Genomic DNA, 14,245 nt, shown 5'->3' on the forward strand with positions numbered 1-14,245 from the left:
AAAGTAATAATTTCATTTTCCTGAGAAGAACATTTGGAAAACGTGGGCCTTATTTGTTTTCCTCTGTATTTTGTAACTTAAATATTGATAACTGTAGGGAAGACATTGGTAAATATTTATGTTTATGAACCACCTACTTACTGGGCACTTAATTCTCTTTCAGTTCTAGGAAGAGAATGTCAGTGATAGTTCGCACGCCAACGGGAAAGTTAAGACTCTACTGCAAAGGAGCTGTGAGTTTTACAATATTTTCAATGTATCAAAGAACATATGCTAACAATGCAAATATGCCTGCAGAAAGTTAGAATAACTGTAATGAGAATATGGAAAGTGGTGAGAGATATGGGAAGGAGCACTGATAATTTTTTCAGTGTACATGTTTTCGTTGTGTAGTTGTTTAATGTGGTGGACTAATGTATTCCTTGTTTTACTGTCTGTGAAGGTAAGGGAGACTCATCCATCTTATTCTTTGTAATTTAGCTAAATACTTTTGTACTGTCAATTAATTTCCTTCTGTATTCCAAGAAAATGATTGAAGGTATTGCTAAATATATAATTTTCTTGCTGGAGTAGCTGAGCATGAGTCAGTAAGTGGAAATAGTAGTCTTCCAGGAAAGACTACGTGGTAGTTTTAACCTGTCGTCAGTGTTAGGCTAATTCTACGTCTTCCTGAATACAGGCTCTGTGGAAAGGAAATTCCCATATGCACTATTATTAGGGTATGACAGAGTTGCTTGTTAGTTCTTTGTCCATTATCTAGATTGAAATTTAATCAGAGGATGATGCAAATCTATTTCCTGAATGGTTCAAAGAGATAAAGGTGATTGAATATAAATGTACATTCAATATCTTCTCATTTAGACAAGATGCTATCATTAATGTTCTGTGTATCAGGGTGGTTACAAAAGCCTTAAAATGGCATTTAAGAAAAACTAATTTTAACTTTGGGGCTTAAAATGCTGTCTTTGTCTTAACGTTAGAGAGATCAAAAGACTCCACAAGGAAGATGCTATACTTTTCAAAATGAAGGAAAAAACAGCAAAACATGTAGTAGATGAATTACATCATAGCAGAATTTGCAAATTTAGAGATTCATTTTTTATACTGAAATAAATACGGTGCTGCATATTTTTCCTGCCATTTTTCCTGTGTTATTTTTATTGTGTACACAACAAAACACTTTTTTTTTTCCTATTGAATTGGCTTGCATTCATTTTATTTGTGTTGTAGGATACTGTAATTTATGACCGCCTTGCTGAAAGTTCAAAATACAAAGAAATCACCTTAAAACATTTAGAGCAGTTTGCTACAGAAGGTGAGTAATAGAGTGCGAACGCAGAATTTCTTCACTGTTCAATTCAGTTTTCCAATCTTATGTTGCTGTATTGTATGTATATGTAATGTAGAAAATTGTTTTAGTTTTGCATCCGTCAAATATAATAATCTTCCTAAGAATCTTTGGTAGTAAATTTGTAGTTTTAGGTTCTTAAAACAGAATACGTTTTTCCAATGAACAAACACATTGCATGGTTCTTTGTTTCTTTGTAGGTTTCATCTTTCATGATTACTTTCATCTCCCCTCACACAACAAATGTTGTAGGGATGATGCACAGGAAAAGGCAAAGATGCTTGGTTATGACTAGCATAATGCTTTTAAGGCAGCTTTACAATATTTCTGTTACCAGTCACAATAAGGAGAATTATAATCACTGGTTTTCCATATGCTACTTTTTAACAACTGCTGTTTCAAAGCCATTATTCCATTAAGGCTTATTAAATAAGAGCAGTAAGTAAAATTTAAGGCTATGAAATTAAGATGATTGATACAAACAGCCAGTTATTAAATAAAAGTGGTTTCCACAGTGTACATATGAGCAGTAAGGCAGACTGTAGAAAGCTCTGGGCTTTGATGTAAGTTCACCCAGCACTTCTCCTAGCTCTTCCTTTATTGCAGATAACAAAAATGGGGTTGTGTCAAGTATTATGGGGGTATGCTGTGAAGTATTGTTGTGTTTTAGTTTATTGTTCGAAGAGAGTGGCTGGAAGCAGAATTATAATAGTTATGAGAATATGAAGTGCAACTTTTCACCTCTTCATTTATTCTAATACTATCTTACTAGGACATTGAAAGTAACTTCAACGTGTTTTTAAGAAATAAGCTTACAGTTGAAGGCAAACTTTATTAAAACGTTTTCTTTTCATGATGCTGTATGTCTGGTCAAATGCTATTGAATCAGGAAAGATACTTTTTCTGCTTGTTAGGTGTATGACTTCTCTAAATATTTTTTTTTTCTCTTTTGGTTTATCATGTCATTAAGCATTTTGGTTAGTGTATTAGTTGGCAACTTTGGTCTCTTGATTTTATTTGTGACAGCAGAAGCAAGCCACAGATCATTCTCCATATTAAGATCACTGCAGGAAACATTTTGTTAGCCTTAAAAAAATGAACAGAAAAGAAGTCTTACAGATATTAGAAATTAGAGTAAATTTCTACAAGAAACTTGAAAGCAGAACTGCAACTGTATAGATAGTACAAGAAGCCACAGGTGCATCCTTTCACTATAAGAATCCATCTCTGAGCTGACTGGCCTGTTTGGGGAAGTATTTTCATGACCTAATCAGGACCAGTCAAAGAAAAGATAATTAGATATGAAGTTGGTTTGGGATGTGAGTCTATACATTGGGTTGCAGAAAAGATAAACGTAGAATCCATATCTGTTACCTTGTGTGAACTAATAGGAGAATTTAAATCCAGTTCTTAACAATATTCTCATTAGATCAGTGGTACAAATGATACTGTGTTTCTTTAGCACTCAGGTTGGACTGATGGAAATAAAAATAAAAAGCGAAGGATTTTGCCCGTCTTGAAAACCAGGGAAGATATGTACTGATGTTAAGAAGTTTGTTCAAGTGCTTTTCACCAGATGAAAAGATGTACTGTTCAGAAGTGAATTGCTAACCTTTCAAAAACACTAAATTCTCAATCTGGAGAAAAAGAAGTAGTAAAAGTACTTCTCTCTGGAATCGATTAATGACATTGGTGTTTATTTTTGCACCAGATCTAAATTGCAGCCAATGATGTTGCAAAGTTTCTCATGTGTAGCCTTTCATGTGGCAGTACAGTATGTCCTTGGCATTTGCTGCATGTTCTTGGTGTGTTCAAAAATGAAGTGGTTAGCATGGCTGGCATTTATATCTAAGCATTTACTAAGCTTGAGTGTTAATGCCGGCTAGGATAAATGAGAAAGTGTATGATTTTTCTGTGTTGTTGTTCCAGTCTGTTACAAAGCTGACTTAATGATACTCTTTGCTACTTTTTACTTGGAAGACTCTTTTAAAATAAAATTAAAATAAACTTTTCAAATTAAAAATAGAAAAATAATTACACTCTGATTAAAAAAAAAATGCCTTAAAAGATAAGTTGGCTCGTATTTGGTAATTTTTTCTCTTTATTTCATCATCTGCATAAAATATTTTGAAGGAATTGTGGAAATACTATTAGTTAGTCATGAATTCTTTTTCTCCTCCTTCTTACCTCATATTCATTAATTTGAATCTTGCTAACATATCCTTTTTAAACAAAAATGTTAATAGTAATTCATTTGATTTGTTAAATTTTTGGAGCTAGGTGGTAAGAAGCTGTGATCATAACAGTACTCAGTTGTCAGTGTATTAGGAATACAAATGGTTTACATTCTGACAAAATTACTTGTGTATCTTAAATGAAAGAAAATTATTTTATGCTGTGTCAAGCCTCTTTCAGCATTTGAATCTTGCTGTTGATGCTGATCTGTGCACAACGGAACAATGTTCAAATATGTTGTGTTTGTCCATCCCTGGTTAAGATGCTCCCCACCTCCTACAGAACAGTGGGTAAATGCTCAAGGGTGATATAGTAGTCCTACCTATACCTCTTCTAAACTTCCATGCCAGCAAATTCTGGTATCAGACGATTTCATTTGGCTAGAGCAATGCCCTTCTCCGTGTATAAAGAGTTAATCCAGTTTCATGCCCTAGAACTGTAAAAATCTCAGGATACATGAAAGCAAACTGTTAGGATGTAGCTGTCTATTTAAACTGAAATTAAATCTGTGTGGACAGAAAATATATGGTGTTTTTTTTTCCATAATTTTGCAGCCTCAAATTCTCACTGTAGTGCTCAGTCTAGGTTTCTACTGAAGGAAAAATTCTATTATTTATCTGCAATTACTGCAAAGATTAAATAAAATCCCAAAATGCTGCCTTTATTCAGAGGGTTTATTTTAAGAATTTGGAACATTGAGAAAATCTGTGAGGTGAGGAAATAAAATTTGATGAGATTCATCTTTGGCTTCTATGTGGTGAATTTTAAATTTCGGCTCAGAACTTTCTGAGGACGTTTTGGGGAGGTGTGAAAGAGAAATTATAACACAATGATATATTTTAACCTTTATTATATATTTATTGCTTCTCATCATAGCAGCATTTAATTAAGGTTATTATACTTTTTGCTTTGGATATGTGGAACAAATTCCTTCAAGATGTGCAGCAGTATGCTGAAAATCAGACAGAAGCAAATATAATGAAAAAATGCTTGTAGTAGTTACTCGTTATATGTATATGAAGGAAACAAATAATCGTTTGCTATCTGCTTTCTCTTTAGGCTTAAGAACCTTGTGTTTTGCTGTGGCTGAGATTTCAGAAAGTGATTATCAAGAGTGGTTAGATGTCTATCACCGTGCTTCTACAGCTATACAAAACAGAGCGCTCAAACTTGAGGAGAGCTATGAACTAATTGAGAAAGTATGTGCAGTTTTCTGGGAATTTCTTTATATGATATAAAATCTGAGTGACTGACAAATAATGCTTTGATAGAAAAAGCTCTACCATTATACTGGTGGATATAGCCATATATATCTATATACTATATGTATAGCCATATATATAGTTGTATAGCCCTTGCAACTGAGGTGACTGAAATGAAAGAAAGATTATTTTGTCAAAGTTTTGACAGAAAATAACTTCTTTCCTGGAAAGTACTGATTTTTTTAGTTGAGCTGCTGTAAAGGTTTTATTGTTTTTCAGGGTTGCTGTTTTGTGGAATAAAGTAGGTGATAAATAAAGAGCTGCTAAGTTGTATACTGATCACAGAAACGAATAAGGTTAAGGGGTCATCCAGACATAACCTCCTGCTCAAAGTGGGGCTAATTCAGGATAGATCAGGTTGCCCAGCACTATAATAAAATTTTAAGGGAATTCTCTCAGCTGCACTAAGCGATTTTATAGAGCTAAACTATTCTTCTTCCAAATTTTCTGAATTTAAATTTCTTTTATTGGAGAATGCGTTTCTTGTTCTTACACTGTGCATGTCACAGAGGAAGAAGGTTTTTCTGTAAGCCCTTTTCAGTTAGCAGAAAATAGAATCACCCATTTAGCCTGCTATGTATCCCTCCACTGGATTTCTTCCATTTTTTTTTTTCAATATCTTTTCTATTGAAGACCCAGAAGGGGAGGTGATAGTCAGGTACAGTCTCACCATAGCAGAGCTTTCCTTCTGTTCCTGGCAATACTGCTTCTGGAACAGCCCCGAGCAGTTTGAATTCACTGTCTCAACAGGAAAGCGGGTAACCAGAATGCATTCATGAGATATTGCTTGAGGTTTTGACGTTTGGTTGCATTTTTTCTCCTGATTTTTGGTGAAGGATTCTTGTTTTGGTTTGATTTTTGTTTTGTTTTGTTGTGGGGGTTTTTTTGTGATGGTGGGGTTTTTTTGTTGTTGTTGTTTTTAAAAAGTGTCAGATCCCATTGATGAAACTGCTTAAAATTTAAAACCTTGAAAAATAAATTGAGTGTTTAATCAATCAAAAAGAAAGATGTGAACATGCAGTTTCAGTCAGTTGTAGGACTTGAGTTTATATATGTGAGCAATTTAAACAGATGTGTGGAAGAGTCTTAAAATATACCAGATTCAATATACCAGGTTCATGAATTTTAAAAGCATTAATTTCATCATAAATACGCAATATTAAACAAAAAGAAACTAAAAGATTAAAACTGAATTTAAACTGGAAAATCTTCATGATCTCGATATTTTATGTTCACAGAATCTTCAGCTGCTTGGAGCAACAGCAATTGAAGATAAACTACAAGACAAAGTGCCTGAGACCATAGAAACACTCATGAAAGCTGACATAAAAATTTGGATACTTACTGGGGACAAACAAGAAACTGCCATTAACATCGGTATTACAATTGCACTTACTTGATGGCTTTGTTGATAGAGTAAAATTGTTTTCAGAATGGAAAGTTATTTTGTAGAATAATACTACTATGTGGCATTCACGAATTTAAATAATAATTTATTTTTCAGTCTCTGGTAGGAGAAGAGTGGGTAAGTCGTTTTTTTCCTCCATTGCAAAACTAACAGCAAAAACATCTACTGTTATCCTGGAGAGGAGTAAAGAATGAGAAGGTGTAATGTTAACAAAATATAAGTATTTCCTTTCTTTATTATTCATTCTTTCAAGAAATGCTGATAGGAACCATGATCTTAAATACAGTAAAGCACATAGTTTGTGAAGTACTATAATCTTTGCCATCAGTCAGAAATTTCCTTTGATTGTCCCCTTGTATTTTATGGGCGGGAGGAAGGAAATAATGTGTTAACTAAACTAAGCAGTAATAAACCAATATTTTTAAATAGTAATACATGAAAACTGTATTGAAGACTTAGTACTCCTTACAGTATAAGTCTAAATGTGTCCTAAAAATAATTTTGATAAATGTACTCTGTTACAATCACTGTATTTAATGTTAAAAATCTCTATATTTGCCCACGAGATACAATGTTGGTCTGAGGTTATTTTCATCATTTCTTCAAACCTTGAGGTTTGAGGAAATAAGTGTCATACCAATATTTTCATTTTAATTATGTGTAATATTATGTATTTATTTGTCCTGGCATAATTAGCTCATTGCACAAATTCTGCTTAAAGCATCAAACACCAGAAAAGAATGGTTACATTTACATATGCAAATGTTACATGAAATGCAACATGCATTCAATAAATTTCCAGTGCTAAGGAAAATCTATTTGCTGTTTTCAACTACCCAAAAGGGATTTACAGAAAATGTGTGCCTTATTCAAAGTTGCTCAGAAGAAGAACAAAAAACACCTCTCACAAGTTGCAATGATGAAAATTCTGTCTATTCTTACTATCTCTAATTTCTATGGAATGCAAATTACTGTTTTTTTTTTTCCCAGTGCTTTCAACTGGGGAGCTCTAATTTTAATTCTCTCACTTACAGAAAAAAGTACTATGTTGTGTTACACTGGATTTGCTGGAACTAACTGTTGGAAAAAAAATGTTCTTACAGGTCACTCCTGTAAACTTCTGAGAAAGAACATGGGACTGATTGTTATAAATGAAGGCTCTCTTGATGTAAGTAAAACATGCAAATTTGTAAGTTAATAAAACGCCAGTATTTTCTACGTAAAATATCCAGATAAAATATCCTGGTGCCGTCCTCTCAGGGAATCTTAAATGAGCTTTATAGCAGAAGAGTTTCCGCTGACAAAGAGGCTTCAGGAGAAAATTCTGAAACTAAGCTTACATTAGGACTTAGGGAAGGGAAGGGAAGGATAAGTGAATGGGAAGTATGAGAATCAGCAAGAGGGGACTGCCTTAACTGAAGGATTCAGTGGTAGTGTGTAAAGTAAGCTATAACATGAGCTCACAGAATGGCTTGGATTGGAAGGGAACTCAAGGATCATGAATCTCCAACCTCCCCATTTAATACTAGACGAGGTTGCCCAGGGCAACAAGAATACTTTTTTAAAAAACTAAGTACTTATTTAAAAGTTTTGAGTCATTTGGAATAGCACGCTTTCAATGTTGAGGCATGAACATCACAGTGATTTCGTTTTAAATATGAATTATTTTAACTGACGTATTCTTCCTGATAAAATTGATAAAAGTAAAATCAGAATTGAAAACAGAACAGGTAGCAGCTCTTGATTAATATTTGAAAATAGTCTACTGATATAGTAAGTAACTTCTTTCACAAGTAGATTGGGATATTAATGAAGTAAGGTAATTTTCTTCTGTTCTCAGTTTATGTATTTGAATAGCTTATGAAAGTTTGTGATTATTGTTTTTAGAGAGGGAAGAGAGAGAAAAGTTTTTGGTTTAAGCCCTGTACTTTCAATTTTTTCATTCCTCAACTACTCTATAACATGAGAGCTTCTTTACTGCGTTTAGATTATTTACACAGATTGATGGATTGCAGAACTACTGCAGTACTAAATCAATGGATTTGAAATGCACAAGTTTGACAATTTTGTGTACTTCTTCATATGTGATGAAATAATGAGATAGTTTTACTTAACTACTTAAGGGAGTCCAATTAAAAAAAAAAAAAGCAGAAAACAGCAAGTATTGCACATTAACCATTTTGACTAAAAAGTCAAATATATTTTAAGCAGTATTTTTTAAAAACATATGTTAATAAAGTTTAAGAAAAATGGTATTCAAACTGAACATGTACCAAGTAACAGATTTCATGACAATTAAAGTTGCATTTGCAAACTGGCCACTTTCATGTCTGTGTGTGCTAATAACTTAAGTTGCTTTTTCAGGAACAGTTAAATTTGGCAATCAACTTTAGGGCAAGAGACACTTTATTTTAATATAGTAAATGAACTTTGTGCTGATATTTTAACAAGTGACTACATTAAAAGTTTTCTGGCTCATTTAGTGGTCTATTTCACTGTTTGGTTAATACATCCCTTGTCTCCTTGCTGTGCTTTTTCCTTGCTTTTATGGTCGGGTTTGGGAGTCAGTCTACACTACTAGTAGATTCTGCTCTACTAGAATGATTCAAGCGATTGCTTGAATCAAAACTAGCCTTGAAAACTCTGACTGGGTAGCAGAGCAGGCTTTAGGAGATGTTGAGAGAAGCTGATTGCTGCGATCAAAGAACCTTAAGTCTGTGCAGCTGGAAGAGTGGATGCAGTTTCTCTTCTGCATGCCAAGGGCAGTTGACAATAAGGTGATAATAATTGGCTGGAATATTATCTGTTAATTAATATGGCCAAAAGTTTGGCTTCTCAGCAGCTTAGGTCCACAACTCATACTGGGATTCTGTGATCCATCTTGCAATGGAACTGTGCTCCCATGAAGGGTGCTGAGCAGCCAGTTCTCACAGTACAGGAGGACTATGAAATCTTGAAGTAGAATCATGGTACAGGAATCTTGGAGAGCGCAGAACTTCCTTGCCCCACAGTGTAGTGGGACCTGTGTGTTTAGAGAACAATTGCTGTGATGTTTCTCTCCTCCTTGGTTCTGCAAAGTATGGATATAGTCTCATGGCTTTGTGAGGACTGATATAGACTCATAGGAGTTAGGAAATTTGAACTTCTTTTGGTTTGCTCATTCCTGACATTACTGAAAGAAGAATGGTGGTGGTAGATTGATTTTGAGCTGTTAAGGTGACACCACAATAGCTGTTGCATACCAATGGCTTCTGAGATGCAAGCAGCTCAACACTGATCCTTTAGGGACAGGCAGAGTCCCATGTCCCTAAGAAATGTAAAACATTTTGAAAAGCAAATGTCTCCTCAGTTTGGTGTTAATACAGCCTTAGCATTCAAAACACAGGAAGCTAGAGACAAAAAAAAAAAAAACCTTCTTCAGACTTTTATCCCATCCTAGGGAACTGTTTACAAAAAATATACTGCATTAAGAGATTTTTGTATGAACCAATATCCTTCTTTAATGGAATTAAAAATAACTCCACTATGTCCAGTTTAGCTTTAGCATCCCTTAGGTGGGGTAGAACTGAAATCACTTCCAGGAAACATTTCAGTATCTCTTTTTGCAGCATTATATGTTTCATGGCTATACTCCCAGGAACATCTGCTTAGCTTCACAAACAAAATGTGTTTTTGCTTGAAATTTCTTACATAAAAGAAATTTTATTTTATTTTTGCCTCCACATTAGCTTAATGGGCTGCTTAATGTTAGCATAGTGCTGCTAATTATGGACAGAAAACATAATGCAGCTTTATTCTTTTGATTATGATCTTAAGAATACTTAAAACCAAAAGTGGAAAGTAGTTTGATTACTAGCGAGTTTCACTGAGAAATTCCACATGGAAATGATGTAGAAATAAATGAGGGATGTTTCACTGCTTATGATCAAGTGCACTGGATTTCAGCATGCAGCTACATGTAAGCCCACAAAGGAATTTTAAATATGGCGATTTTACAGTTGTGGTAAGTAATGTGTATTGTCCTGGGGTTTCTTTTTGTTTGTTTGTTATTTGTAGCATGCCTGGAGCTACCTGGCAGAATGTTTGTGGTTAAAAAAAATTGAGGGCAATTTAAACAAGAGTTGATAACTGCATGTATGAGGAGAAACAATAGATGAGGATAATATGAAGTTACAGGCTCTTGTGTTGTTTAAGCTTTGTCAGTAGCTGAGTAGTCTGTGGAGATGTAGAAAAGCTGGTAATTTCTTGCACGCTGTAGTGTTGCATAATGGACAAAGGCACTCTGAAAAATAGTGACAGAAGTTATTGTCATTTTTAAGAATTTTTGTTGTGTCATCTTACTCTTGGAGTTTCCACAGAGGGAGAGACAAGAAACCTGGAGTACTGAATTCCCCAACAGCCTAATCTTCTTTTAGATAAACCAATTAGCCTTTAAAAGACCAGTAGAAGCTATGTAGGCAGACAGCAGAGTCAGCACATGGAGACAGGTGAAGTTGAGATTTGTTTCAGAGTATTTGAAATTCATAATTATTTCTTGAAGTTTTCTTTTTAGGTGGTTACACGAAATTCTGTATACATATGCCTGACATCACTGGAGTAGCACAATTTTTTGGTTGTTAAGCCTTATATTGCTGTTTTCATAGGATGCAACAGTTTGTCAAATTCAAATCTTTATAAGCAAAAACTTTAATGTTCCTTTCTTTAAAGCCCTTCTTTCTTCTGAGCTGTGAAGGACAGTATATTGTAGCCCTACGAAGGCCTTTCATAGAAAGAAATACAAGAAATTACTTTTTTTATTCATGACACTCAATTGTATAGCTGTGCTTGACCTCCCCAAAGCAGGCTAAATACATAATACTGCCTCCTAAATACAGACAAACAGACTATTTACTTGTTAACTTAATCAAAAGGAAAATTTCTTTTTACTGAAAGAATATTTAGACTAAAAAACAGAAGGTAATAAAAATAACACTTTCTTTGTGCAACAGGGAACAAGGGAGACACTTAGCCATCATTGCAGTACTCTTGGTGATGCTTTAAGGAAGGAAAATGATTTTGCTCTCATTATTGATGGTAAATCTCTGAAGTATGCTTTGACTTTTGGAGTGAGGCAATATTTCCTGGATTTGGCTTTGTCATGTAAAGCTGTTATTTGTTGCAGGTAAGGTTTACATTACTCTTTCTCTACAGTATTTTTGTTGACATGTAAAAATTAAAAAGCTGTTTCCCTCACAGAGAAATTATATGTATCCATATCTTCCACCCATAAAATCTAAATAAAGAAAAGCAGTAAGTAATGCTCTGAAATGCAGTCATTCAAGCAAAGTATTTCTGTAGCAAAGCCTGATACAGCAGCACACCTCCCAAAGTAATTGAGATTGCATATACCCAAGAAAATTGTGTTATCCATCAAGAATAGTCTCAGCAAGATTAAAAGACTGATTTTAACTTTAAATTGATACTCTAGTTAACTACAGGTTTCAATGTGTCTGGCTTCTTTTATAGAACTTCCTCTGCAGGCAAAACTTAACATCTCTGCCTTTCCTGTAAGCCATCAGGATGCTGCATAAGTGCACAGAAATGCGAAAGCTACTACACTAAGTGATCTTTATTTCCTGAATTTGACAGAAACACCTTTATGTTTTTGTTGTTATTATTCCTGATTTGTTTTGGTGTTATCTTATACAACCAAGCATTTAATCCTTTCATGTAAACTTTATTAGAGCTCTAGGCTTACCTTAACAGGGGAACTTTTTTGAGATTAAACAAAATATGATATGCATTTTTTCAAGCATACACAATATGAAAACAGTTTGCCTTGCTTTTTAATGTTTTTGTATTTATACTAAAAAGTGCATTATAACTGATAGCTTCTGTGTTTTGGGACTTCACTGCGTTTTTACAGCTTTAAGCACAAAACCCACAAATATCTCCTTAGTAGTACATCCCCTCTTCTACATTTGAAGGATTGAACTAAAAGGGAAGTCAAGTCATTAGTAGCTAGATAAATAAGAATTGCTCCTATAAACTTTCAAAGGGCTTGCCTTAGCCCAAGTGATTTATGTGTGGAAAAAAACAGAAGCAAGGACTTTTCATTACAAGTTTGTTGACACCACAGAGCATCTATTAGAAATGCAATCAAAAATCCCAGAGCTGTGGAAATAGGTGTTATTTTTATCAGTGTCCAAGGTAACAATTAGAAGTATAGCCATTTAATGTTTTCAAAATATTTTTTGCTGTTTTGATCTTTGTAATAGTATGGAAAAAGCTGTTGGGTGTAGGCATGGTGAATTCAAAAACAGATATTTAGAGTCTTCTGTAGTCCAGGTGTCCTGCTGTTTCTCAGTATAGAAGTGTTGTAAGCATGAGATCTCGCATTTTTAGAGGTTTCCATATGTTTGTTACATCTAATTCCATTTTGTTTTACATTGGGTACTGTGCCTGATTATAATTGCTTTAGAAAATTCACAGCAGTAGTCTTTCCAGTTTTGCTCATTATAACAGATAACAGGTCATAGATGGGTTGAATATAGAATGTTTATTTCAAAACTGTTCCTTTCTTTTCTTTCCTTGAACTATATTTCTATAGTTATATATAGTTGTATAGAAATATATAACTATATATATAGTTTAATTGTATAGAAATATATATAAAACATATAACTAGTTATATATTTCTATACAACTATATTTTCTGAAAAAACATTATTGCTCTTTCTGTTGAACTGTTTGAAAAGATGTGATTGCTGTTTCTGTTGAACTGTTGAGCCATTGCAAGGTATTCTGTACATAGAGTTGTCATGTATTGCTAACCTTTCTGTGACAAAACAACAAAAAGTACAAAATGAAGGTTTCCATTCTAACAGCGTTTTCCGAGCTATTTCTGTATTTCCATAATATTCTCAGGTCATCTGGTTTCAATACATATCTAGGTATATGCTCTGACATATTTTGTGGTTGTTTAAAATTGGATGCAGGTTTAAAACTAAAATATTTGCTTGTAGCATTCACTGTTCTAATATGCACATCTTCAATCCCACATAATTCTCTAAAGTAGAAATTCTATCAAAATACTTTTTGCTGTTAATGCTCCAGCATATAAAATTGCCTCTACTTGTTTCTGATTTTGAAGACAAAAATTATCATTTTAATTAATACAAATCACTTAAATATATTGCTGTGCGTATATTAAAATTTCAACCTCTTTTCCATCCATATAATAGCACTAAACATTTTAAACACTACTTTGTTTTTAAAACTACAAATTACTTTGTTTTCTTTGAAGTGTACATACTATATTCACTTCTTTGGAGTTGTTTTTTACCAATGAATTTTTAATAAGAGTAGCCATAACACAAGAAGCTGACAAATATTTAGTAGATATTTTACTTCAAAAAATCTTCATATGTTATTAATCCCAAGCAGATGTTTGGCTTAAAGACTTAAATAAACTGAATTCCAGCTCTGTATTGGTTTCTAAATAACGTGTGCAGTAAGAATGTCAAATTGATTATTTTGTAGTAAAAATGCACCACTTGGAGTAAACAAATTGAAAAGGAGGTGGTTTGGTGTTTTGGTTTTGTTTTTTTTTGGTGTCTTGAATTTAGATGTATCCACCGAACACGTCGCTTTCACTTGGCAATGAAAGTAAATGCCATCTTCCAGCTGCCTCTATAATGTTTTCTAAAAGGGTAGCAAGTTGCTGTTCCTGGAAAGTTGGAAAGATTTTTTTTGAAGTTATCAGGTCAGGAATTTTCTGTAGAAGCCGACTAATGCTGATCTTGATATTATACTCATCAGCAGTATTCAAATTTTAAAAACAATTTTTAAAAAATCTTAGAAATACTTCTTAAAATACTTGGACCAGAGATTCTTCTAGAGGATTGTTACCCATAAGCTTTCATCCCAAGTTCACCACAAAGTTGTACTCATCCCAATTGCCTTTCTCAAAAATCTCATAGCATGCTCTTACATAGTGCTTACCTTCAGACT

General features: G+C 33.7%; 1 protein-coding gene across 4 annotated transcripts in view; it reads left to right on the top strand.

The window, feature by feature from the left end:
• ATP8A1 (ATPase phospholipid transporting 8A1) overlaps positions 1–14,245 on the top strand; it is a 94,607-nt gene that overhangs the window by 45,561 nt on the left and 34,801 nt on the right. For all 4 annotated transcript variants that reach the window (XM_042871480.1, XM_042871482.1, XM_042871481.1 and 1 more), the window contains 6 exons: positions 164–233; positions 1,231–1,315; positions 4,643–4,782; positions 6,084–6,222; positions 7,357–7,421; positions 11,242–11,414. In XM_042871480.1, coding sequence (XP_042727414.1) covers positions 164–233; positions 1,231–1,315; positions 4,643–4,782; positions 6,084–6,222; positions 7,357–7,421; positions 11,242–11,414 — 672 coding nt within the window. The remainder of the gene's footprint in view (positions 1–163; positions 234–1,230; positions 1,316–4,642; positions 4,783–6,083; positions 6,223–7,356; positions 7,422–11,241; positions 11,415–14,245) is intronic.

Source organism: Lagopus leucura, unplaced genomic scaffold (genome assembly GCF_019238085.1).
Source record: "Lagopus leucura isolate 7727_CA_CO unplaced genomic scaffold, USGS_WTPT01 Super-Scaffold_100004, whole genome shotgun sequence".
In the NCBI taxonomy this organism is placed as follows: Eukaryota; Metazoa; Chordata; class Aves; order Galliformes; family Phasianidae; genus Lagopus; species Lagopus leucura.